At 51.9% G+C, this 24178-nt stretch overlaps 7 protein-coding genes across 7 annotated transcripts; all 7 read right to left on the bottom strand.

Annotated features, from left to right (window-relative positions):
- On the bottom strand, positions 1-865 carry AYO21_04769 (hypothetical protein; the record flags this gene model as incomplete). The annotated part of the gene is made up of 4 exons (XM_022654740.1): positions 1-58; positions 127-387; positions 449-795; positions 851-865. The coding sequence occupies 4 exons, from the start codon at positions 863-865 to the stop codon at positions 1-3; spliced, it is 681 nt and encodes a 226-aa protein (XP_022512879.1).
- Positions 866-1772: 907 nt separating this feature from the next.
- On the bottom strand, positions 1773-2977 carry AYO21_04768 (hypothetical protein; the record flags this gene model as incomplete). The annotated part of the gene is made up of 2 exons (XM_022654739.1): positions 1773-2916; positions 2964-2977. 2 exons carry the CDS (start codon positions 2975-2977, stop codon positions 1773-1775), a joined length of 1158 nt encoding a protein of 385 aa, XP_022512878.1.
- Positions 2978-4836: 1859 nt separating this feature from the next.
- AYO21_04767 (hypothetical protein) lies at positions 4837-5451 on the bottom strand (the record flags this gene model as incomplete). The annotated part of the gene is made up of 2 exons (XM_022654738.1): positions 4837-5181; positions 5272-5451. The coding sequence occupies 2 exons, from the start codon at positions 5449-5451 to the stop codon at positions 4837-4839; spliced, it is 525 nt and encodes a 174-aa protein (XP_022512877.1).
- Positions 5452-7083: 1632 nt separating this feature from the next.
- On the bottom strand, positions 7084-8721 carry AYO21_04766 (hypothetical protein; the record flags this gene model as incomplete). The annotated part of the gene is made up of 1 exon (XM_022654737.1): positions 7084-8721. The coding sequence occupies one exon, from the start codon at positions 8719-8721 to the stop codon at positions 7084-7086; it is 1638 nt and encodes a 545-aa protein (XP_022512876.1).
- Positions 8722-11704: 2983 nt separating this feature from the next.
- On the bottom strand, positions 11705-13757 carry AYO21_04765 (hypothetical protein; the record flags this gene model as incomplete). Its single annotated transcript, XM_022654736.1, has 3 exons — positions 11705-13414; positions 13471-13599; positions 13659-13757. 3 exons carry the CDS (start codon positions 13755-13757, stop codon positions 11705-11707), a joined length of 1938 nt encoding a protein of 645 aa, XP_022512875.1.
- Positions 13758-15139: 1382 nt separating this feature from the next.
- On the bottom strand, positions 15140-16033 carry AYO21_04764 (hypothetical protein; the record flags this gene model as incomplete). The annotated part of the gene is made up of 1 exon (XM_022654735.1): positions 15140-16033. The coding sequence occupies one exon, from the start codon at positions 16031-16033 to the stop codon at positions 15140-15142; it is 894 nt and encodes a 297-aa protein (XP_022512874.1).
- Positions 16034-18213: 2180 nt separating this feature from the next.
- AYO21_04763 (hypothetical protein) lies at positions 18214-23701 on the bottom strand (the record flags this gene model as incomplete). Its single annotated transcript, XM_022654734.1, has 6 exons — positions 18214-18835; positions 19396-20815; positions 20936-20981; positions 23230-23297; positions 23351-23634; positions 23691-23701. 6 exons carry the CDS (start codon positions 23699-23701, stop codon positions 18214-18216), a joined length of 2451 nt encoding a protein of 816 aa, XP_022512873.1.
- Between the last annotated feature and the right edge of the window lie 477 nt (positions 23702-24178).

Genomic DNA, 24178 nt, shown 5'->3' with positions numbered 1-24178 from the left:
CTAGATGTTGTGAATTAGAAAGTTTCGGAAACTGTCCCAGTAGTCGGAATCGACGTATCTGGGGGGTAAAACACGTAGGTTAGCATATCTCGTCGATGCAAAAAGACATTCCGGAAATGAACGTACATGTACTTCATGCTGCTCCTCAGACTGGGCTGAATGCTCTCGGGTTGCCATCGGAAGATGTACATGACAAACGCCCAGCTCAAACTGGCGAAAACGGGCCACGCATTGTTCTCGATCTTTGCCTTGACCTCGGGCGATAACCTTTGGGTCCATAACGTCGGAGTTGGCGTCGACCTCGTGGCGCTCGGCGGTTCAATGCTGAGCTTCGCCAGCGCGAGCATTACTCGGGCAAAGACGTAGATGACGATTTGCTGCTCGATACTAAAGGAAAATAGTTTAGTCTCACAAGAGCCAGTTTACAGCAGGTACAATTGAGCCTTACCCGCCATGCTTCCCTCGCCCAAAGACAACATACCCGCCCAACAGGCCGGCGAAAAAGGTGTCGTACGGCCCCTCCTTCCCGGGGTGTCTGGGATTCAATAGCCTCAATATTAACATCGAAGACTTGTACACTGTTGCAAAGAATGCGAGGTTCCGCGCATGTTGTCTGGTAGCTTTCAAAACAAGGCGTATCTTTTCTCGGATCGACCCCGACCGGAACATGAAGACCATCACCAGGGCATGAGGAAATCGTACTTTGGCACCGTAGACGGCGCCATTACGGGCGGCTTTGAGGATGGCGAGGAGAGGAGCGAGGTCGGGGTTGAGGATGATGGACTCGACGGTTTCCTAGTGAAGTCAGTGAGGAGCTCAACAGTGCAGAGGGCGCGCATCGCCGACTGACCTTTAACACATCCATTTCGCCTACTTGACGGCAGATATTGTATTGTGGAGGACGAAAGACTCCTCAATATCCCAGGAGCGCAGAGACCAAGGGAAAAGCAAGGTCACCGGAGAGTTACGAGGCAAAGGGCGCAGTGATGGCAGCCAACGTCATGGGCATTGAGCTGCGTGCGTGGCTGGAATGAGCAATTGGCATGTGTTAATTTGGGTTTTACGTCGAGGCAGCAGAGCAATTGGATGCCAGATGGAGAGTTGCAGAGTGCAGAGAGCAATAAGAGACAGAGAAAAGACTCCTCGGCGAACGAGGAATACCGACTACATCATCTTTGACCTGGTTTGTCGGTGCATGTGAACCGCGGGCGGGTCAGCGAGGGCCAAGTTGTGGGCATTTTTTGCCTTCCCCACAGTCCGATGATTTTGTTCAACCGCCGCGCTGAGCCTCGGCTGTTTTGGTGTTCCCCAGTGCCACCTGCGCTTCCCGCTGTTCATTATCCGATACTACCTATACATGATGCTAAACCTCGTCTGCCGATACGGTAGACTCGTCCTTGATAAGATACTCCCCTAGGTCCATGTCCATATTCATAGCCATATCGCCTTGTCGGAAACCTGCGAACACCAGAACCTGCCTGCGCACCAGAGACTTCTAAAGTCATGGGTCTATCGCGTGCCACAGGGCATTCATACTCCGTTTCCTCGGCAAATGCACATTGCGTAAATAACGGCCTCTCGAGGCTTGACGGCGAAGTCCTGAACGTCATAGCTACTGGCTTGGGCACGCCAGGCCATCCCCCAAACATGTATGAGGGGCTGCGACGAGACGAGTGTCCAGACTGTGACTGCATTGCAGAATCAGTCGTAGTGGGATGTCATGTCTTCTCTGCGTATTTTTGAGCCTTTGAAAACCTCGAGTCTCGCCTACCTCAGGAGGTCCGCTGTCGTTTCGGCTTATCATTGTCGTCGTCACTTGCATCGTTCATTTCCTCGTCGTCATCTTCGCCGATGCTAATGTCATCTCCGCTGCCTAGACCGCTGCTTCCTTCTTCCGAGAAATCGTCAACGTCCATGCCGCCGTTTTCCATGTCTTCGTCTTGACTGATCATGTCTTCCTCGCCATCCACGTCTCTCGTCTCTGTTTCGTCCTCAACGTCGTCACGGTTTCTCTTGAGTCCTTTCATCTTCCGTGTCTGCAGCGTTGAAAGATCCTGCTTGCCAAGGTGCACCCGGCCAATCTTGTCACCCACCAGGTCTGTCTCGATGTTCTTCTTTGTCCGTACTTCGTTTGGCCGACGGCCATGTTTCAAAGCATCCCTCATCACCGCCGCATCCGCCTCATGGAATCGCCCGACCCGGAAGTCAAAACTGGGTCCGATGGGGTCAAGCTCAACTCGAGGAATTTTGGGGCTGTTGGATCTCATAGTCCGTATCCGATACCACCTGAGATGAAGGACAGGTTTGTTCACTGGATCGTTCAGATCTCCCGAAGGACTGGCGCTCTCACCCGCGGCAATCATCAATATATATTGTAGGCCTGCGACGTCAATCGAAGATATCTCTTCGCCTTGAAACAGATCCAGCATTATCGATCTGAGCGACTGATAGAGCGTAGCTTGCGCCGACGATGAAGTGTCATCCCACTGAGACCCTGCGAACAGAATCAAAGGCTTCATCCCAATCCCGATCTGCAATTTCGCTTCCGACTGTTGCTCGTTCGGGGGCACCAGGAGGAGCAGCTCGACCATGTCCAGCAGCTTCCCATCGTATATTCGCAGGACGGTGATATTATTGGGTCTTTTCTTAGAATGAGTACCAAAGACCACCACGCCACACTCGTTTTTCCCGGCCAGAAATTCCAACGACTCGGAGTTCTCGAAAGGGTGGATGTTGTCGTTCTTCTTGGTGAGCATCACAGAGTCCGGCTTGGTGAGAGTGTGGACGGTTTTCAGCACGGTGCTGACCGGCTGCGGGCATTTCGTGCCATGGAGGAGGAGCACCCGTTTTCTCGATTCCACCTGCTGAGGCTCGCGTGCTTTGACGATGCGGGCAGTCCGAGCATTTCGAGGTTTTCTGCAAATGTCAGTCTCCTTTGCATAAACAGTGGTCGAGGAACTTACATTTCGCGCAGCATCGCGAATATTGCTACCTGACTTGGAAGAGAGAAAGCGCAGCCAACAGATACCCGGGAGACGAGACGAAGGACCCTACAATCTGGACTGACCGCTTTCGCACAAGTTTTGAGAGGCACAAAAATTTCCAGGCCGCAGGTGAAAATCCTTATCGATAAGGAACGGTGGAGTATAGAGCCTATTGCGCCACATTCCCATTACCGCCTCGCCGCGTTTGCCCTCGGCAACACCAAACGATGTCTATTGCTAGTCTCTTCGAGAACTTGAACTACAAGAAATTCCCGGCTCGACGTCTCAAGGCTACTCCATCTCTGACCCACATGCTGCCCTATCTTTGCCGATTGACCCGGTACGCCCTTCTCTCTCGTGGAAGTGAGATAGGTAACTGGAGGCACCAAAAAAACGAATTGGTCGTCAAAGACCAGCAGCTCGCAGCAGGGAAAGGGAGACAATAAGAGCAAAGTGTTTCAAGCGCCAATGCCTGTGTGCGAGCTCAAGACTTCAAATTTCACTGCTATGGAGGACCTCTTTTTTTTTTCGAAGTCTCGTATCCTTGGGCAGCCGGATATCTCGACTGAATCCCTCACATCCACGTTCGATTTGATAACGGGTTTTAAAGTAAGCCAGTGGAGATGAGCAACTGATCTGCCGCTCTTGCAAGATTGACAGGGTCACAATCAACGCCGTCAATCCAGCAACAGGTATGTCGACCGTTTCTCGACTCGATAAATGAGTGGCAGCGTCTCGCGTCTCCCTCGTCACCTCTCATATATTCAGAGAAATTGCTTGTTCCCATCTGCATCCTAATGACCACATTGCCCTTGGGTGGCAAACATGTCCGGCGGAAAACCAGCGAGGTCTGCTCCTGTTCCTTTGTTCACGAATATGCCAGCTTGAGCGACAGCTAGGCTTAGTCTCGTCCGCCATATCTGCTCCCTGACAATAACAAGTTTCGCACCCAACTCTGATCATGGTATGTGCTAATACAATGCTCGATCTACACATCAATTCCAAGGTTAAGAAGGCAGCAGTCTTGCATGGCCCCTGCGTGCTACTCGCGCACAGTCGCTCTATGTTCACCACTCCCGTGAGGTCGTGAAACGCCTCAGAACCATGTCGGATCACGTATACTAGTTCGAATTCCTCGTCCATCATTGAAACGCACGGAGAGCTGTGAAGGACCTAATGGATGGGGGACTCGTATAGCTATGCAGCAGAAAGGGGTTGGCAGCCTTGTGTCGGAGAGAAGTTGATCCGATATGGTTGGTTCTTGTCCTCCTACGGTCCATTTCCCTACGGCAAGGTCAGAGATCGTCCGGTTCCTGGGAACAAATCTCTCTTTATGTTGATATACATGCACATATCGAGTATACCACCCAACTTACTCGGGACGTACTGTATATACCCCCGAGCCGCCATTGATCCTGGCAATATCTTATGTACGTACAAATCGTACCACATCTTCCTTACTCGAGAAAGTTCCGCTTTGCTGGATGGATGGATGGAATACATTCATCCAGGGCTCTTTAATCTCTTTATTTTGTCAATATATTCTCTGCTCAAATCTCCTGTTTTTCTGTGTTGGTAGTGGCGGGGAGATGGGTATGTCCTCCCTCTCCATCTCCGTTGATGCCTGTCTCTCTGGTAGGAAATTCCCTCGGAGATCCCACTCAGAATGAGACAGGCATTGCCGCTCTTTTTGTTGTCGAGGTTACAACAGTAGTAGAGGACTATGAAGCGCCGTGTGTACGCGCACACACACATGAAATGCAACAATACGGTTGCTGACACGTCCCCATCTCAAAGACCAGGTCAAAGACCTCTTGACACAATGAGACCATGGATACTTTCCTCGGAAAAATCACCCGCTAAAAGTGTCGGTGACGCCGAGACTCTTCTGGCCCGCGGCGGCCTCGTCCAGAGCGACGTTCTTGTTCAGCTTTGTCGTCTCCTCGTCGATCTTGTCCTGGTCCGCGTCCCCCTGGGCGGCCTCGATCTGCAGCGCCAACACCTCGAGCTGCAGCTTCAGCACTTTGTTCTTGATCTTGCCGTTCTGGAGGGCCGTGGCGGTGTCGTCGTCACCAGCGGCGGCGATCTCGTCGTTGAACCCGCCGTCGCCGGTTTCAGCGTCCTCGGCCGTCTCCCGCGCGTCCTTGATGATTTGGAGATCCGCGGCTGACACGGAGGCGAGGTCGGACGTGTCAATCTGTTCGAGTCCGAGTCAGCCAAAATTGTCTGTCGTGGGACCGCGATTCTTTTGTAGTTGGAATGAAAATGAACAATACGATGCACTTACAGGGAACTTTGCATTCACTTCCGCCAATGCATTCCCGGCGACTCCGTCAGAGACTTGGAACTGACTGTACGGCTGGACGGTGAGGACGTTGGCTCGCTTGGTCTTCGCACCGATCCCAGTCGGAGCAGCCGCGGAGAGAGCCACGATGCCCAAGAGGATGGTGGCGGGTGAGATGTACATTTTGGCTTGTTCTTCTTCTTCTTCCAACAACAGAGAGAGTATGTGTGTGTATGAATTGCTGCTGGTCACAGGGTTCCCCAAGAACGAGAGAGTTGAGAAAGACAGTCCCAAAGAGTTTTGGAGAGAATATAAAAACAGACCAGCTGTTCGATTGACAATAGGGAAGAGATTGAAAAGTGAATGCTTGAGATGGCAAAATAAGACCAGCTTACAGATCCCGTCAGGACAAGCAGCCCAGCTCGACTTTATATATATGCACAGCACAGTAGGTTTACCTTTTTGGCGCCTGACATTGACTCTATCACATACAGACCGACGCTTCACTGTACCTAGTCGGTACTTGGAACAATGGCGCCGCTGTGTCGTTGGGTGATTGAGAAAGCAAAAAGGGCTAATAAAAGGGCCGAGGGATAATTGGATTGTCGCACCTTTGTTCTCACACGTTCCCACGTGGGAATCGTGCTGTGATGGTGGCACTCGCTTATACCGTGGTTGGTTTGAGAACAAGTCATGTCGTTGTTGGGGACAACCTGGAAGAGGTAGAGAGAGACCGAGAGAGAGAGAGAGAGCCTCGCTTGAAGTGATGATGGTGGTAGTGCCCCCTGGTCCTGGTCCTGGCGCCGAGACTGAGACGACACTGAGACTCGATAACCGAACCGACCTCCACATTTTCCATCACCGTATCCAATTTCCCTTTGTTCCTTTGTTGGTGCTTGTGCATAATATTCTCCCGGATGCTCGTGAGGAAGGTATAATAATGTTTGTCTCCAGGACCATGGGCATCATGGCCGGCAAGGATATCTGTCTCAGGTAGTTTTGTTGCATGGGTGGAATATGGTTTTCTGTTTTCTTAAACCAGCGGGTTTCCCTTCCCGTCCCCCTTCCCCTTCCCCAGAGGAAGCGAGGCAAGCCAGCCATAATATGTACCGAGCGGTTTTTATGGCCCTGACTGACTTATTCTTGAGTGATCGACTGTTTTCCCTCGCGTAGAGCGTAGAGTGTAGATCGTAGACATTTATGCTGGTGCAGCGCTGGCGCTGTATATTGTGAGGCACTTGACGTATCAAACTTAGCCATCCCCATCCCCATCCCCATCTCCATTTCAGCGTCAGAGTCAGGATCAGGATCAGTGTCAGTGTCTGCGATTTCTCCTCCTCGCTTCGCTTCGCAAGCGAGGAAGGGCATCCCATGTACCTCGTGCCGAGTAGTCGGTACCTGGAGCAAGACGAGGAGCGAAGGAAGAATGGAAGGGAGGGAGGAATAGGAGTGACGGTCTATTTACTTAGCATCTAGCAGCTAAGTAATTTTGTATGTATAAGAAGATGCCCCCTACCTCCCTGGAATTCATCCAGCTACTTCTTCTGACACATATCTGCATGCACAAGTGAACGAAGTTTGCTGTGAACTGATTACATACATACACACTCTCACATATGTAAGTAGGTTGGTAGGTATCTACAGTACATTCACAGTCCACCCCTAATATGATCACAACCTCAATACTATGTACTCGTATATAATATCACCAACATTCCCAGAGAATGGCCATTCCGTCATGAATTATTCTATTGTGATAATGCCCAACAAGGCAACTTTTGCGTTTGGGCCAGGAAATAACCACGGCACTTCCAACTACTTCCCATCTTTGGCCCAGAAACTGGGCACCACACCGAAAAGGCTCACCAGCGCCAACCACCACCACGCCCAGCCGACGACACCCTTCTCCAGGCCTTGGCCATACCAATGACCCGCGACAATGGGTCCAATCGTCCGGAACGCGCTGGATGTCGCGGCACCCATGCCGTGGATGGTGCCCAGCATGGCGGGACTGGGGCTGGAGTTGTTGATGAGCAGGACAGAGCCCGGGATCGCAAACGTCCGCGCGGCGACCTGGAGCACCACGACAACGACGATGCCCATCCAGAGCACGAACGGGTGAGAGATGAGGAGCGACAGGTATGGCGCCAGGGCATAGGCCACAGGGAACACGAACAGAGACCAGCGCGTTGAGCGGAGAAGGCCGAATCGCGCATTGATACTCGGATATAACGTCAATTGTAGGATGATTCCGACGAACCCCAGAATCGACATTGCCAGACCAATGGTGGGCAGGCTAAATTGTAATCCACCCGTGAAGACGAAAGGGAGATGAACAGTGTTCTTCTCCTCGTCGGTGGCTCGGGCCGAGGAAAGGAAAATCGTCCAGAGGGAAGCGAAGCCACCCATCTGGAAGTCCATAATGGCGACAGTTGCCAGTACAAGGAGGACATTGGAAGTGATGGCATGGTAGAATGGGGGCGCCGACTTAGGGGCTTCAGACGGCCTGGGAGGTGTCTTTGATGAGGTTGCAGAGGGATTCGCGCCCTCGTCTTCCTTGGGTGGCAGTGGTTCCAGCGGCGTGCTCGAGGGCATGTTCTCGTCGTCCACCGTATCTGGTCCGGGAGCGACATCTACTTGGCCAAGCTGGCTATACCCGAATCGCTGGAAGACCATGGTACGGATGCGGTAGGTGATGTTTTCGGCGAGCTCGATGCCGCGGTCACGGGTGTATTTCCGGGAACTCAGCGTTTCTCGCAGACCCATCCACACGAGCAGTGCATCTGCAAAGAGCACAAGGGCGCAAAACAGGTTGGGTGCGGCGTAGGGAAACGTCGTCAGCCATGAGACCCCATGAGCTCCGCCAAAGGTCGAGTTCTCTCCAAACAGACCTGGATAGTTGTGCACGGGATCGGAGAGCATCCCACCAAACAGCGGGCCAAAGATGTTGGCGATATTCCACGCCAGAGGCAGTAGCAGGAACGTTCGCGAGTGGTATTTCTTCTCGGTACTTTCTGCCAATGCCGTCCTTGCTCCTCCCACGGTTGCATTGACGGCACCACCCAGACATCTCCAAACCACGGCTGCAGGGAAACTTCTTGAAAATGCCACGCCTATACAGCTCAATGCTTGTCCCGTCAGCCCGATCAGGAGGACGGTCTTTCTCCCAAATGACGGGGAATCAGCCACCCGCCCCCACAATATGCCTGTGAACACCTGGGCGGCCGTGAACACCCCCTGCAACACACCGGCCTCGAAGGATATCTGGCTGTCCGGCGCCGAAGGGGAGAAGGACTTGAGTTGGTAAAACATGTAGGCCTGCAGGGCAGCCTGCTGGAAGAAATCGACCACTCGCACGGAGCATATTATGAAGAGTTGGAACTTGTTCGGTATCGAGGCCCATGACGGCGGTGGCGGTGGTTTGCCCGGTCGGGTTTCGACGTCGTGTCGCATGGTTAGAGAGGGTGAATGAGTATGCGAAGGCGTATATGCGTCACCGAGGTGTGTTCTCGTATGTTTTCATATATACAAGCATGGCATCCTCGGTTGAGAGATGTACGTTTCAAATGCGGAGGTGCGTTTTCGGGCTCTCGGGCTCGCAGGATACCTCGTGGGAAGTTGTCGGCTGTACGAGTTAGCAACCGTGCTTTTCGACGGGATACAAGCGACAGTCAAGTGCTCGTATTGTGGAATCTCTGTAGTATGTGCAAGATCCAGCAGATGCTCTCTCGAACGAGAAGCTGGATGCGGCAGTATACGAGTGCACGTAGGTACCGTCACCGGACCAAGAGATAGGCCAAGATGAACACCAGATAAAGGATATCCGAAGTCGGGGGAGGTGAGATATGAGAAAGACGTTGCTGGCGATGGGCCGATGGGAGGGAGAGGACGGGAAGACGTCAACCTACAGCGCTACTGTGCGAATTGTCCTTGTAGATGGGACGGAAATACTACGCACGCACCCGAGTAGTAGGTAGGTACGTAGCCCCGGGACGCACAAGTACCATTTGGGGCCTCTAGGGCCTCCCTAGGAGAAGCGTAGCGGCAGCGTTTTTACCTACAAAAGCCTGCAGCATCGGTATGGGCTCAGCCGAGCCAAGCACCCCCCAAAGCATTTCGTTCGTCAGTCGGGGCCGGAAGTCGGGGGGTTCCTTGCCACCTGCTCGTCCGCCCCCCTCTTTGTTTAGTAGCTGCAGCTTGCCTAGCTGGCCCTTGCTGGCCCTAGGCACCATTGGCGTTGATATTTAGGCGAAGGTGGCGCCTTTGGCTCGCCCCAAACCTTGGAAGGTAGTTTCCACCTTAAACTTGGTACTCGGTACATGTTACTCGTATGTATCTAGCCTGGCAATCTTGACTGGGATTGAGACGAGATGTATGTAAGAGAAGAAGTGAGAGATGAATGATTGATTGGAGAAATTTACGGGTGTTGCTCTCCCACTGCTAGGTTTTTGATATTTTTTGCTATCGACACATACATACGTACAAGTAGAACAACTACCCCTCCCCTCAGAACGAGGAGAATGACGACTTCGAGCAGAGCTGAAGCTTCAATAAGGATGTTTCGGCGGTTGTGCATTCCAAGGCCTCCGCAATCACATCTCAAAGATTAACCCGATCCTGTCACTCCAGCCAAATGGCTACAAGAACAAGTACAATCAGGGATCAAAGGACAGGCCTCCCCTTTCCATGATTTCTGTTCTCTCCTTATTTCCACCTTGTTTAGCTTTGACGGAAGCGAGCCTCGTTTGATCATGAGGCTGAAAATCAAGCATTCAAAGCTATTTTCTCATACGAGATACATACTCCGTACCTCCACCACCACCACCACTCACTCCATTTACCACGTACTACGAGTACTTGTACACGTGGAAATTTTGCCACCTCGAGAAGAGGATACTTCTGCACGTAGATCAAATGCTGGATCCGGCACGGGGGTAATATTCGTCGTAAATCATGGGCGGGCTCCGGGCGTCTCCCGAGTCTCTTTGAGGTACGTGGCAGGCGTGGACGAGGCCGTACCTGCTCGTAGAGGGGTCGATGCAATGTACGTGTACCTCGTACGTGTGCATGTGCGTGTGCGTGCGCGTAACCTGTTTCATCTCCCCGCCAGCCTCTTTGTTACCCAAGTCATCGTCATACAAGTGTCTCTCAGAGACCTCGTGGCCTGAACTGCAGGTACGAGTACTCGGGTCCTCTGTTGCGTACCTGTCCATCACCGTAAGTTCCACCACCCCTAAACATGCGGCCGACGGCATCTCGGTTGTGGCACCTCAATCTCAATATCTCCAGACATGCACCGAGGGTACCAGGGATGGGGTTACGAGTAACTGGTACGTATGTGCACACCTACAAGACATTCTGTCTGTATGTACCTCGTAACCACCTACGGAGTTCTATTACAAGTACAAGTACTTGATACAAATTGTGTGCTGCCCAAAAAACTTGGATACCAGAGCCACCCAGCACGGCTAATCGGCATTGAAATCTCGTCCCCACCACCCACCACCACCATCATCACCCATCATGCATGCATCCCATTCCTGGCTGGCAAAAACCCCGATTGTAATATAATACCATGGGGATGGAATCAAGTTGTAAAGACACACCAGCAGCAAAAAGTCAAGACTTTTTGAAGAGACGGCGCCAAAACCAGCCGCTGTTCCCGCCACCCAAGAAAAATATACTTTGCGCTTTGGGTCTTGGGACTCGGAACTCGGTCGACCCTACGATCACGGACATTAGTACCGAGTATGGTAGAGCAGAGTGAGTAAGTAAAGCAAGTGCTTACTGAGCGAGTAATACTCGTCGTACCTATCTACCTATGTAGGTACGTACTCGAAAGAAGCAATCAAGACTTGACCCCCACGCCTTCTCACATACTTGACGTTGAAACGACTCACAACAGCTTCATTCCGGCTTCATCCTCTCCAAAGAGTCTTGATCCCCGAGAGCCGTTTCTGCCAAAGGGAAAAAAGTTTGTTTTTTTCTTGCTTGGGTACAGTAGGTACTTGTAGTGGGAAAGTCTCCCTCCAGCCGGCGGCAACGCTATCTATGTAGCTACCAGGTAGCTATCGATGGAGGTATGAAGGCAAAGTCCCAGATCCAGCGCACGCGACCACTCGAATTTTTTTTTCTTCTTCTTGCTTTCTTCGAGTAGTTGAGTCTAGTGTGGTATGAGGCTCCGAGCTCGGATTCGGTTGGTCGTGACATCATTCATTAAGGTCTACCGCCATCATCACCACCGTTCGACAGCTATACAACTATCTGTGGATATACACACACCTCACCTCATCTCGCACTGAGTAGATGGATAAGCATAGATAGATTCATATCCCGTGCATGCCCGATAAATACTCCCATGTCATTAAATCTCTAATCATCCCATTTCCCAGCACTGCAGAGCTCAGCTGAGCTAGGCAGAGCTGGCTCCAAAACGTCATGACGGGTCTGTAATCATCGGCGTCCTGTCCCCGTCCCTGTCCACGTCCTGCTCCTCTAGCGACAGAGCCTTGTATCCGGCTCCGGCGCCCACGTCTCTGCCTCTTCCCCCTTTTCTCTTCACGGCCCGGTACACATTGTGGGCCAGGACGTGGACGGGACGGGAGACAAAGTTCCTCGTCGCGAGCACAATCACCAAGATGATGAAGATGGCCAGCCCGCCAAACGTGGCGCCAAACACCTCGGCGTTCTTGATCCGCTCCGCCCGCTGGCGCTGGGTCTCGAGCTTCTCCTGCTCCTCTTGGTCTTGCCGGAGCTTGTCCTCCTCGTCTTCCTGCTCGTGCTTCGCTGCCTGCTCTTTCTTGCGCTGCTCCGGCGACGGCATGAACCGGCACGCCACGTCGTCGCAGTACTCGCGCAGTTGCTCGTTGGGCGTGAAGATGGCTTGCACGGCCGACGTGCCCAGCACCTGGCCGCGCACGTCGAGCGCCTCGGCGTACGAGTACGAGTACACCTCGTCGTGCCGGTAGATGGTTTCGAATCCGTTCTTGGGGACGTTGGTGATTTCCTCCCACGGCCCTTGCTTGTTTTCGCCGCCGTAGAACCGCCACGACTTCGCCTCGGTCGCGCCGTTCCACGAGGCGTAGAGCATCATTTCCCGCCCTTCCTTCGAGTACGTCCACAGGGCTGGCTTGGTCAGCGGCATGCCCACCCAGTTGTCGAATTTGTGCACGCGGTAGTTCATCGTGTTGGTCCACGCCAGGGCCCCGTAGAAGATGATCTCGTACGACTCGGGCGCGTACTCGGTCCAGAAGGCGTCGTTGCCCCAGCCCATCAAGATGCCACCATTGGGGAGAATCTGCATGTTGCCCTGTGACTTGGAGATGTGGGCATGTCCGTCGACGAACGGCGGGTCGAGGTTCAAGATACACGTCGCCACCTTGGTTTGGTGGTCCAGGACAATGATCTGGCCCGTCGAGTGCGGCTGGGTCTGGTTGAAGCCGTTGGAGCCGTTGTCGAACAAGGAGATTACCGTGTGCGTCTCATTGTCGGAAATAAACCGCGCGTCATGCTGAGACGAGAACTGAAACTTGTCGAGTGCGTAATCCGATTTGGCTCCGTTCAGCCGCCAGATGACGTGGCCGTCGACTCCTGACAACTTATACACTGCCGAGGTGTGGCGGGCCGAGATGAGGTAGTCGCCGTCCTGGTTCTTGTCGATCGAGTTGATATGGAAATAATCCCAGGGACTGTTGGGGTGTTCGCCCGTGCCGCTGATCTCGGTGGTACTCGGTTCCACCCAGCTTTCGCTGGGGTCAACATGGTCCAGACTGTGCCATTCGAACAGGACTTCTCCCGTGTCGACATCGACTTCCTGAAACGCCCCCTGTTGGATGTAACCGAGACCGTCGCAGAGATTCCAGGGACACATGTCGTAGACGCTGCGGAGGTACTGGGTCATGAGCGCCTGCTTCCCATCATTGATGAGCCGGAATTCGTGCATGTCGGACGAGGCCTGGTAACTGCCCGGCTCAATGGACCTGACGATGCGATAATGTTTGTCCATGATAAGACCATGACCGTGGCCCCACCCGAGCATTTGCACGCCTTGGTAGAAGCACAGATGGACCTCGCCTTTGTACATGCATGTCTGCGGCGCATGGGAGACACCGGGTCCAGCACTGCCAAAACCGGAATATATTAAATTCTGAAGGAAAGGACGTTAGCATGCCAGGGTGGTGCGAGAGATAGCATCAGACTTACCGCATCATTGTCGTATATGTGGATGCCTTCCTGGGCTGCTTGATACGGGGCGACAAAGTAATAACCGGGTGCGAGTTTCTCAGGCTGTCTCTGAAAGACGCTGAGGATGGGCGCAAACAAATCAGGTCTCTGTCATTTATCGGTCAGTCAATCCAGCACATCCGAGCCGTAAAAAGTTGTAGACTTACTGATCGAAAGATGGAAATAGGTTGTGACTTGTTGTCGGCGGCTATTCTCCACGCGAACAGGCATATGAGCCAACACTGCAATGATAACGAGAGCCTCATGGCATGTAAACCCGTCGCCGGTCTCGTCTCGATTCAGCAAAGAACCAAGAAACCAGTACCAACGATTCTGATATGAGGTCCCAGAGGTTAACAACTCCCCGAAAAGTACGAGGTAGTAAGTGTCCAAAAGGCTGACCTCCGCCGCTTCGCCCCCCAGCCTCAGGCTCTGCTTATTGCCAGATCTGCACCAGGGACGAGAGCCGGAGGCGTGTCTGCCAAGAGGCACGCGATTCTCTTCTGGTCCAGCAAATATCCGATGTGGCGGACAAGGATCCGAGTTTCAACTTTTCAGGCCTTCCTTGTATCTTACGCCCAGGCGGTTGGGCAGCCCAAAGGGTTCGAATATTGCAATTTCGGGCGGTGGGAAAGGGGGCCGGTTGGTCAGGGTCACTCTGTCAAGTTCAAGGGAAAATATGACACGAGGGACAAATCACTTGGTAGGACGAGATACTCGGTACTCGTAGTTAGCAGTGAGTGATAATCATGGGAAAGTTCGTTTAGCCACTTGACTGACACTGGCTGAGGTGGATACGAGAGCCCTGAAGGTGGCTCCCTTTGGCCTCCCGCCCCCGGTCAAAAGAATCGAACTATCACCTCCGCTACCATGCCTTGTTAGGTATCACGGAGGGGACGGGTATTAATACGAGACGGACGTTTTTGAAATGACAGTTCCCACCATGCCGAGAACTACTAGTCAAGCCTCGGAATGAGGACAGAGTGAGGTAACGCGACTAGTCTGTTGGCCACAAGCGGATTGATTCCCCGCTATCTTTAATGTCAATGATAGGAAGGTCACTGTTGATCTTTGGGATTACGAGTATCGTCTAGCGCCCACGGTTACAATGGGATGCTAGGTAGAGGTCGAATCCCGGACTCATTCCCACCTTATCCAACATTATATCATCATATCTACCGAGGACTCGTACAGCATCCCTTTTCCCGTCAAGTCAAGCTTATGAGAGGTAGGGAGCCATTTGTCAAAGTAGGGAGTGGTGACTCTTTGTACGGTAGTGTACGCAGTACAAGTAGAATGCAAGTGTTGTATTAGCTGTGTCCATACCTTCATGCAATCATCGGAGAACGGCCGATAGCCATGATTAAATCTTTAATACTGCTCGATCCGACTCGTCCCTGTTATCGGCAGCGGCCGACATCCTCTATCAGTGCATGCAGCCACCTCAAAATGTAACCAAGCTCGCCAACCACTTTTTTGGTCGCAACCCATGCCAGTCCCGTCATGTCTAGAAGTGAACAGTTACGCGCGGCGCCAATCGCAAAGATCAGAACCAGAAATCGAACAAAAACACGCCAAACACCCAGGCTATGTACAGATCTGGTGCCGCGTTTGGGGTAAACATAGAATGCTCGTCGTCGTGAGGGAATCAAGAGGCAGCCGTCCAAAGTGGTGTGTTCGCGGTAAACTTGGGTAGGTAGTGGGTGCAGGCAAAGGTCGCCGACAGAGCCGTGGCAACCACAGGTACTCCAACAACAAGGGCCCGGAAGATAACATTCATCATCTGCTTGCGGTTCTGTGTTCTGCATCGTTGCACGAAGTTCTCCGCGTCATTGGATCTTGGGAATGGCTTATCGGGGATGGGCTCGCCGAGATACTCGCACAAGGGTCGCCAGCCAGAACTGACACGGTACTCGAGCAATTTGCCCGGTGGCACCAGTTCTCGGATCTCCCTATAGTAGTCGTGGAATCTTTGCTTCCCCTGGTTTTCAAAGTCGTCGTAAAAGAAATACTTCCAGAATTTGCGTAGCATGGGGTGGTACAGCCCGGCCGCCCAGTCAAAGTTGGCCACAGCCTTGAGTTCAGGGTCGTTTGCGCGCCAATTGACCGTTTTCATGACCGAGTTATGCCACGAATCCACGTCTCTCGTTGTAATGATGACTTTGGCGTCTGGGTACGCCTCGATCAACTCTTTGGCAAAGGCAACTGCAGGCCAGTCGCAGACTGCCTGACAATGACCCAGGAGCGCATCCCACTCCTCACGGCCAAACTTTCCCTTGCCCTCATACTTTGCAGCAAAAGCGTCCATCCAGCAGAGACAATCAGGTGGATTCTCAACACTAGCGGACATCATGTGGTAGGTGTCTGTGTAACCCAGCTCTTTCAGGGCTGCCCTTAACGAGGCTGTACCCGTCCTTCCCAGGCCGAGTGCCAGCACTCTCATCGGCACGATTCGTTTGCATTGTCGTCGGTCGATGTCGGTTTGATATGGGGTAAATATGTCGGTAGCAGGCTTGGGGGTATATGGGATTCCTGACGCCATTGTGGAAGTGGTTGAACGAGAGAAGAGGGTTGTTCCCAGAGGGTTATAAGAGTGGAGTCAATGCGCAGATGTCCTGAGTGGGCAAGCACGAACTTGCGCGATGGAGCTCGTATTCAGCAAGCGCTAAGTTATGATAAATGGCAGAAGAACCTAGGAGGATATATGTCGCGGTCTGACACAGTCGTTGCACTCTGAAAAGAAGTGGTAACGGTGGTGGGAAAAGAATGGAGGATTGAGAAAAGATATGATTGCTCTGGGGAAGCAAAATCTTGGGAGGCTCTTGTTCAAGAGGGGCCAAAGTTCATAGCCCTGCTGAGTCTTGTCAGTACGAGTAAACTTCCCAGTGGAGATGCAACACGAGTCTGGGATCTTAGCCTATTGGGGATGTGTCCGGGTAGAGACACGAAAGCGAAGGGCAGAAGAGCAATCCAAGAGGACTGCGACAATACCTCCTTTCCTCCCGTAGACAAGAGTACTTCAACCGGGGGGAGGAAGGGAGGCAATTTGCCTGCCGCTCATTTCACCCTCTGGCGAACGAAGTACTCGGTCTACTCGTCTCAATGGAATCTCTCAAATGAGATCAAGTATCCCATGCAGCCCATTTTTTGGACAATCTTTCGCCTTCTGGGATTTTGGGGCGATCAGAGGTCGCCAGGTGCCAGGGTTGGAGGCCGTGTAGTGGATCCACCAAAAAGCCAGGTGGAGGACGTGTGGGCCATGCAACTAACAAAGCGTAGCCAACTGGGAATTATCTTTCAAAAGACCTGTGGGTTCTGCCAAGAGCGCCACTTACGACGCCTCCTCGCCAAAAAGATATTTGGGGCAAACAGAGTTCCGGTGGATGAGCCAGTCAGACAGCGACGTGGCCCAAAGGAGGTGGAGTTTCTCGTAAAGGCAGCCGAGTCAGACGGAAGTCTATTGCCAAGACCCGATGGACCCAGAAACGCGTACAAGCAGCAAGAAATAACGTGGGAAGGTGCAGGGGGGAAGGGGGATGTGGAGATAAGTATTCATCATGACGACGCTCAAGTCGCAGGTGCTCGTAATCAATATGGGTACAGTGACACCAAGCAAGCAAGGGCTGCAGGGGGAAAGGTGTGTCGGGACCTGATGTTGTAGCATGTGCCCTGATTCCCGCGAGTACCTCCTTGTACAGGACAGGAACAGACCACACGCAGGATCGAATGTGGTCGTGGTGGTGGCGTGGCTCTATTTTCCGCATGGCCAAGCAAATCCTGGCAAGTGCAACGACAGACTTGGACATGGCAGCTCACTGCAGCTCTTCTTCAAGGTCTTGATACCGAATCCATGCATGCACTATGACGACTAGGAGGGTGACTTAGCGCCGGAATATGGGCCAAGGAAAGGCGTTGGTTGAGAGAACTAAAAGAGCAAGAGTGATTTTGGACGCCGACAACGGCAGGTAACCGTATGCTTGAAAGATTGGTTGGTATGGGTCGTGATTAATTGACACTAATGGCAAATAGAGACGTTACGACCATCGCCATATGAGGCAATTTATTCAAGCTCGGACCACCTCTCTTGATGAGAGAGACTTGGCACGCTAGAGTTGTAACCTGACTTACCACGAGCAACAGGAGTGTTCTTCTCACATTAATCAACTCGAGACGATTGTTGAAGAGCCAGACGACACTGCTCTGACACAGTCATGCATTACAGTAATGTGCGGAACTAGCGTCAGCTTTAGTAATATAGAACCATATAAATAAGTTAGGAAGTATCTACTATTGTCTGAACTGTACTGATCATATTTTACTGTAGTTTATTAACTGGAAAGTCTGATCTGTGCCGGAGAAAAGGTGTATGTCATTTGAACGGAGTTCATTAGCTAAGAAATTTTAACACGCGCCATCACATGATCATGTGCGACTTCCGTCCTTGCCGGGTCTTGGCTGCGGCAACTTTGACAGCAGAGTTTTCGTACATCACTTTACACTGTTCATAAAAGCTCTTCTGTCCCCATGGAATGACCGCTCCCGTGACTGCAGAAGTCCTGGCCGAAGCTGTTCCCTAACCTGTAACGGCCGAGACTCTAGACTGTAGAGCTTGCCGAGCTTCTTCTTCTTCTTTCCTTCTTCAACAACTGTTGCCCGGCTCTCCGATATGTGCGGGAATCCACCCTTGGTCGCGAAGCTTGTCCAGTGCTCGCATCGCCTCGATCAGGATATACTGTCCCGAGGGGCATTAGGGTTGGCCATCGCTTGAATGGCAGCTTGATTGTCAGTGAAGATGATGCAGTTGCCGGGAGTGTTGGTCTTTGCGTGGACGTCGAGTACGATCTGGAATGCGACTTCCATTCCCCTCAGCTCCGCAGCGTACACGGTGGCGGTGGTCGATGTGCCCATATATCCCGCTCTCTTCGACTGGATGCCTTGGATCTCCAGCGCTGGTGCCACCGCCGCTGCACCGACGTGACCGTCAATGCCACTTCCGTCAGTGTACACGCACACCGTTGCTGGATCTGTTTTATCGTGCTCCTTGACAGCACCCTCGGCGATCCGGGTGATTGGCGGAGTCCACCATGGGAGCACAACATGCGGCCGACGTTTCTCGAGCCGATCGAGTCGGACGTCGTACTTGCGTTCCAGAAGGCTTGAAAAACGATCGAGAGGGCTCGGTGCTTGCTCGTTCCTATAGAGCTTCATGTCCGTGTGGAGTGGCGTGGTGCGGATCTCTAAACTGACGGTAAAAGCTGTTTGCTCGAGCAGTTGCGTCACTGGGAGCAGGTGTGCCTCGGCGTCGTTCGCCGCTCTCGCTGTCCCAGACCTCTTCTTCGGTTGACTTTCATGATCACGTGTTATCTGTCTGCAGGCAGTCACTGATGCTAGGATATGAGGGAGTATCTCCAACAACAAATTATCACTTGAATCTCAGTTCGGACTTTGAATTAGAACAGATGTTAGGATTCTTCACCAGGGACCACTGCCATCTCAAAGCTGCTTAAATGAGTGTCGCTTAGCAGACTTGTCGTCATTCCGAGAAGGCCACGAAGCGCCCCAAGCGAGGGTTGGACACTTGACCTCGGCTAACTGTACGAACAAGGCAGTGTCATTCTCGACACACCATCCGCATGCTCTGTAGTATGCTTAACGGGATTCATTTCTTGCATCATTGTCCGATTACCTGCGCAACCAAGATTTCTTGCCATGAGGGGAAACGAACCACCAGCCACGACCAGTCTGATGCAAGTACCCTTTCGGAATACATGTGCGCAATCATGGAGTGTGAGTAACACAGAACCTTTCTCTCTCTGAGGATCTAAGCCCTCATAGACCTCCGAGATATTATGCGAAACTCCGTTGTGATCGACTTCACTTAGGCGAACAAAAATGTCAGCATACGGGATGTCCGTCGAGTGTGCAAGCTCTACAACGGGCTTGCCCATGACCTCAATATGCTCCCTCAACGGAGTGCTGGTGTAGACGTTGATATCAGACATTCGGGAATAGGCACTATCATCGACTCGACCACCACCCGTGAGGAGAGGCCCACCAAGGGTCGGAGTTGGACAAGCAGGGTCAAATTTGAACGTCGTCGAAGGCGAGTCGGACCTTGGAGGCTTTGTTGCCAGGGTGCAGTCACCACAAAGATAAAAGGTTCGCTTGCTGGAAAACGGTGGCCAGACAGGTAGCCACCGCCACTCGTTTGTACCAGAGACAAAGGCCTTCACCGGAAGTGGCCGGGGGCAATTGTGAGCTCCAGCGAGGTGCTCATCAAGAAAATCCAAGACCTCCGGCATTGAATGTAACCCACAAGCATCCATGTGCGTCCATGGGCCAACGGTGAGGTTCACTTTGCAGCCACGATCTCTCAAACGCTCGTATTGCTCCATGCTCTGGTAGGCGAAAGTATCATACCATCCACTTCCTAGCATGACAGGTATGTTGACACGATCCAGGGCCACACCATGCCTGACTGGTGTCCAAAATTTATCGTCAATGTCCGACGTGGACATAAAGTTTTGGAGCCAAGGGGCCGCTCCTTTCAAACAGCGTTTGACGGCAGGCTGAAGGGGTACCGCTTCATACACAGCCCGTAGGTCCTCAGTTTTGGATGAGAGAATCCTGTTTCCCGTACCTGAATCGATTTTCGGACCTTCCAAAGTGGCGACAGTGTAGTTCCATGAGATACGATCCATGCGGAAGACACCCTTGTCCCAAGTGTGGACTGCTTGATCGTGGGGCCCAGAAAGGATGATTGATGCCGCAAGATCAAGAGGCGGGTCATGGAGCAGTGCCCACTGAGTATAGCCCAAATAACTGGCGCCAAAGGTCGCGAACCTTCCAGGGTACCACGGTTGCGTGCGTAGCCACTTTACAATAGCTTGGCTATCAGCTTGTTCACTCATGCCAGGAACGAAAACACCTTCAGATCCAAAGGTTCCGCGAGAGCTGACAAGTAGGGCCTGGTAGCCGCGGCTTGCAAACACCACGGCATTGAGCATTGTTGAGGTAGATCCACGTCCGTAACAACCTAGAATGAGGACGAAACCCTTTGGCTCCCGATCCTCCGGTAGCCCTTTGGGGAAATAAAGGTCACCTGATAACGACACATCGTCTGCTACGGGGATGCGTACCGCCGTCGTGCCGTAGTTGCACTCTTCTGGCGGCAGGCTTTGATACCACTTTGACGAACGGCCAAAAGGGCCTCCGAGATGTTTATTATCTTCTTTTTGCTCTTCCATCAGCTTTGCCTCGCGCGGTGACTCGTTGTCTGCACGGATCAGTGTCCTGTAGTAGGGGCTTTTGAAGTTGCGGATGACTGCACGCAAGGTTAACATGAACGACTTTCTGGTGGTTCTGCGGCACGGGTATGTACCTATAACAACACACGTTAGTGTCAGGTGATTGATATTTGACGTGAGTCGCAGGTGTGACTCACCGAAGGTGACAGGGTTCCGTTCATCTGGCAAATTGAAGGTAGACTCCTCTACAGAGGTTAGTACTTGTACGGCACCAATGGCAGGGATTCGAGCGGAGAATAGGCAGCATTGACCGGCGGACACGGATAAAGTTAGAGATTTCGGCGCCGAGCTTCCGAGTGACTGATACTGTACTGTTGAGATGATATGGGAAGGACGGTACAGTTCTGGCAGTGCGTATTCCATAAACTACATACCCAACAATAGTAGGGATCTTTCTAGATCGACGTCGGCCCGACAATCCACTGGCAGAATTTGTGAATGGCCAGCTCGTATCAAAAGAACCGAGCTCTTGTCTTACAATAACCTCTCCCAGCTATATTTGAGTCAAGAGATTTGGTGGCTCGAAAGTATTTATTTTCGCTAGAAGCCCGGAGAGATGAATCGAAACAATAGATCGTCTCGAGCTCTCTCTCCCATTTCTTCGTGATTATGCCGTTCATTCAAACCAGAGCTGGAGAAGTTTCATACAAAGTCCAGGGATCTGGGCCGCTGATAGTTCTGTTGCATGCCAACCCTTCATAACCTTCATGATTATGATCCTATCATTGGACCTCTGGCGAAAAATCACCGAACAATCGCCATCGACTGGCCTTGGCACGGAGATTCGAAAGGCATATCGAAGTATGAAAACTTAAGCGCCGCGGGCCTTGCAGACGTCCTCGAGGACGTTGTTGAAGGATTGCAATTACAAGCAGCAGTATTCGTCGGCAACTCTGTAGGGGGTTTCGCCGCAGCCAGGCTCGCCATCACACACCGAGGCCGGGTCCGAGGACTCATCCTAGAGAATACGGGTGGATTTGTAGATTGGACGACTTTCTCGCGTGCCGGTGTCAAGTGGTTAGGCTCTTCAGCTTTTTCGCGCTTTGCCATGCCCTGGCTTGTGCGGAAATATATGAGTCCCCAAAGTAGGGCGGACGAGGAGATCACAGCTAGAGTCGCCAAAAGAGCTGGCACAGAGGAGGGCTCTTTTGTCGCCGCGCGAATCTGGCGTAGCTTCCTAAATCCGGAGCACGATCTCCGGTCCCGAGCAGGAGACATCAACATACCTGTTCTCTTGATATGGGGAACACGAGACCCGATTACTCCGACAAAGGTTGGTGAGGCGACCCAGTGATATATCAAGGGGTCGAGGTTGGAGTTGTTTGACACCGGCCATGTTGTCTTTTCTTCCAAACCGGACGAATTCGTGGAACTTGTCCAAAAGTTCGTAGAATCTATACCTGCATCTGAAAAATGAGAAAGGACTCTGTCGCAGACTGTCTCAGCTCTTCCGTGGGACCATTCCCGGCCTCAAAACACATTTGAACGAGTGGAAGGAACGCTCGTTCCATATCCTATACTCCAAATGAGACAGCTTAATTTACAAATTGATCGATCGATACCTGCGTCCTACTCAGGCCTAGTCTATCAGGGGACTGGCATTGCTTGCATCACGTACATCGTTATACCTGGTTCATGGACTAAGTCTGCTATGGAATGATCGCCCCTATGACTGTGAAAGTCCTGGCTGAAGAGGCACCCTAAGTCATAGCAGCCTGGAGTTATTTCGGGCCAGGATTTCACTCCTAGCCTGTGGAACAAGCCCAGAACATCTGTCACCTATGCCCGGTGCCAGGTCATTGGCGACAGTCGAAATGGATATAGTCCGAGGTTGACGGTCAGGAGGCCAATGATCAATAGAATGGTCCAGACCTAGCTAGAAAATTACTGCTCGCGTGGCCAGCGCTTTGTTCTGTATCCGAAATCTACGGTTATCAGAAGGGTGAATCTATCTGAACCGTCCGAGACCACAGTGGCCATCCTCTTCACCAGATTTTGTGAGGGTTGATAATCGAATGCAAGGAATCTCACCTTGTCACTTAGATGACCCCGTACCACGTTTCGCAGATCATCCCATGTATCATCGTAGGTAGAGACTGGTCAACAGTTAGCGTGGCCATAGGGCTGGAGCCCGTCCACATACCAGTGATCAACTCGTATCGTGGCCGACTGGTACACTTCCGGGTTCGATTGTGCTCCCACCAACGACTCTCTGAGTAACCCAGTCCACTTGTCGCACTGGCTTCATCTGCATCGTCTCCCCGGCAATTTCGGCTTTGAATATATCTTCTGATGATGCCGGTCCTGGATAGATATGCGCGCGTTTACCAAAAGATGTCGAGGGATCTCGTCCCGTTCGCAGTAAATCGAGATATCGATAATCTATATTCCGTTAATGATTGTAAGGGTATTTGCAGATTATTATCCTTACCCAGCCATCGTCTAGGGTATCCTCGTCTAGTGCGCCATTGAGTAGCGTCTCGGCCGCAAGAGTAATATCTGTATTCATCAGTGCCTGTCAAGGGATAGCGTCTACGGATACAGGGGCTCACTGATGTCCCGGACTTGCCAAACAAGATGAACTCGACGAGCTTGTAAACGACGCTCGTTGTAGCCGCGAATCAGTTGCTGTGGATACTCGGTGTCAAACAGGTGTTCCGACGATGGCCCCGAAACCTCGCGTAACTTATTGTAGCGGACAACATTAGCCTTGTGTAGATTCCATCCATCGATCAGGATCACTTCAATATTTTTGCCACTAGTAGATTCGAGATAAGCAGCCCTCTTAAGAGCACGTAGAGGATCGGGTGTTATGGAAATGGACGGGATGGGATCTCTAGGCTTGCCTTTATATTAATCAGCCGAAGGGTTGGAACATTGAAATATGCTCACGTTGTTGCCATGAGAGCGTAGCCATTCTCTTAATTGCACTGAAGCCGCCTCTTCGACTTCGTTCAAGCGTCCCACCAAATGCTCTGATCCTAAGTGATGTCCTAAGTTAGTATCGCGGATGGTGCGGAAAAAGAGAAGATGATCGCAAGTCTTGAGCAACTTGTAGACAGCTTTGAAATCGTCGTTGGCATAGTGCTTGCCAACAATTCTGTAATATCATTCATGCCTGCGTAGTGGTGAAAGTGACAGCCACTGCAAAATGTCCTGAAGTCAGCGTCATCATGGGCGCAGTTTCCCCATCAGAATGCTGACCTCCATGGAAAGTCGCAGATGAAAAGCCATAGTCACGTATTAAATGCTAGTCTTGGCTTGGGGGTGAATAATTTGATCTAATGACGGCTAGTGTATATGCGTACAGAAAATGACACAATTTACATGTATTCTTAGACTCAAGCTAATTGGATAGCTTACCCATCTCTTTCCAAACT

This window comes from Fonsecaea monophora (assembly GCF_001642475.1).
Source record: "Fonsecaea monophora strain CBS 269.37 chromosome Unknown Scaff28, whole genome shotgun sequence".
Classification (NCBI taxonomy): Eukaryota; Fungi; Ascomycota; class Eurotiomycetes; order Chaetothyriales; family Herpotrichiellaceae; genus Fonsecaea; species Fonsecaea monophora.
The sequence above is the reverse complement of the archived record's forward strand: the minus strand, read 5'-3'. Positions and strand labels throughout refer to the sequence as shown.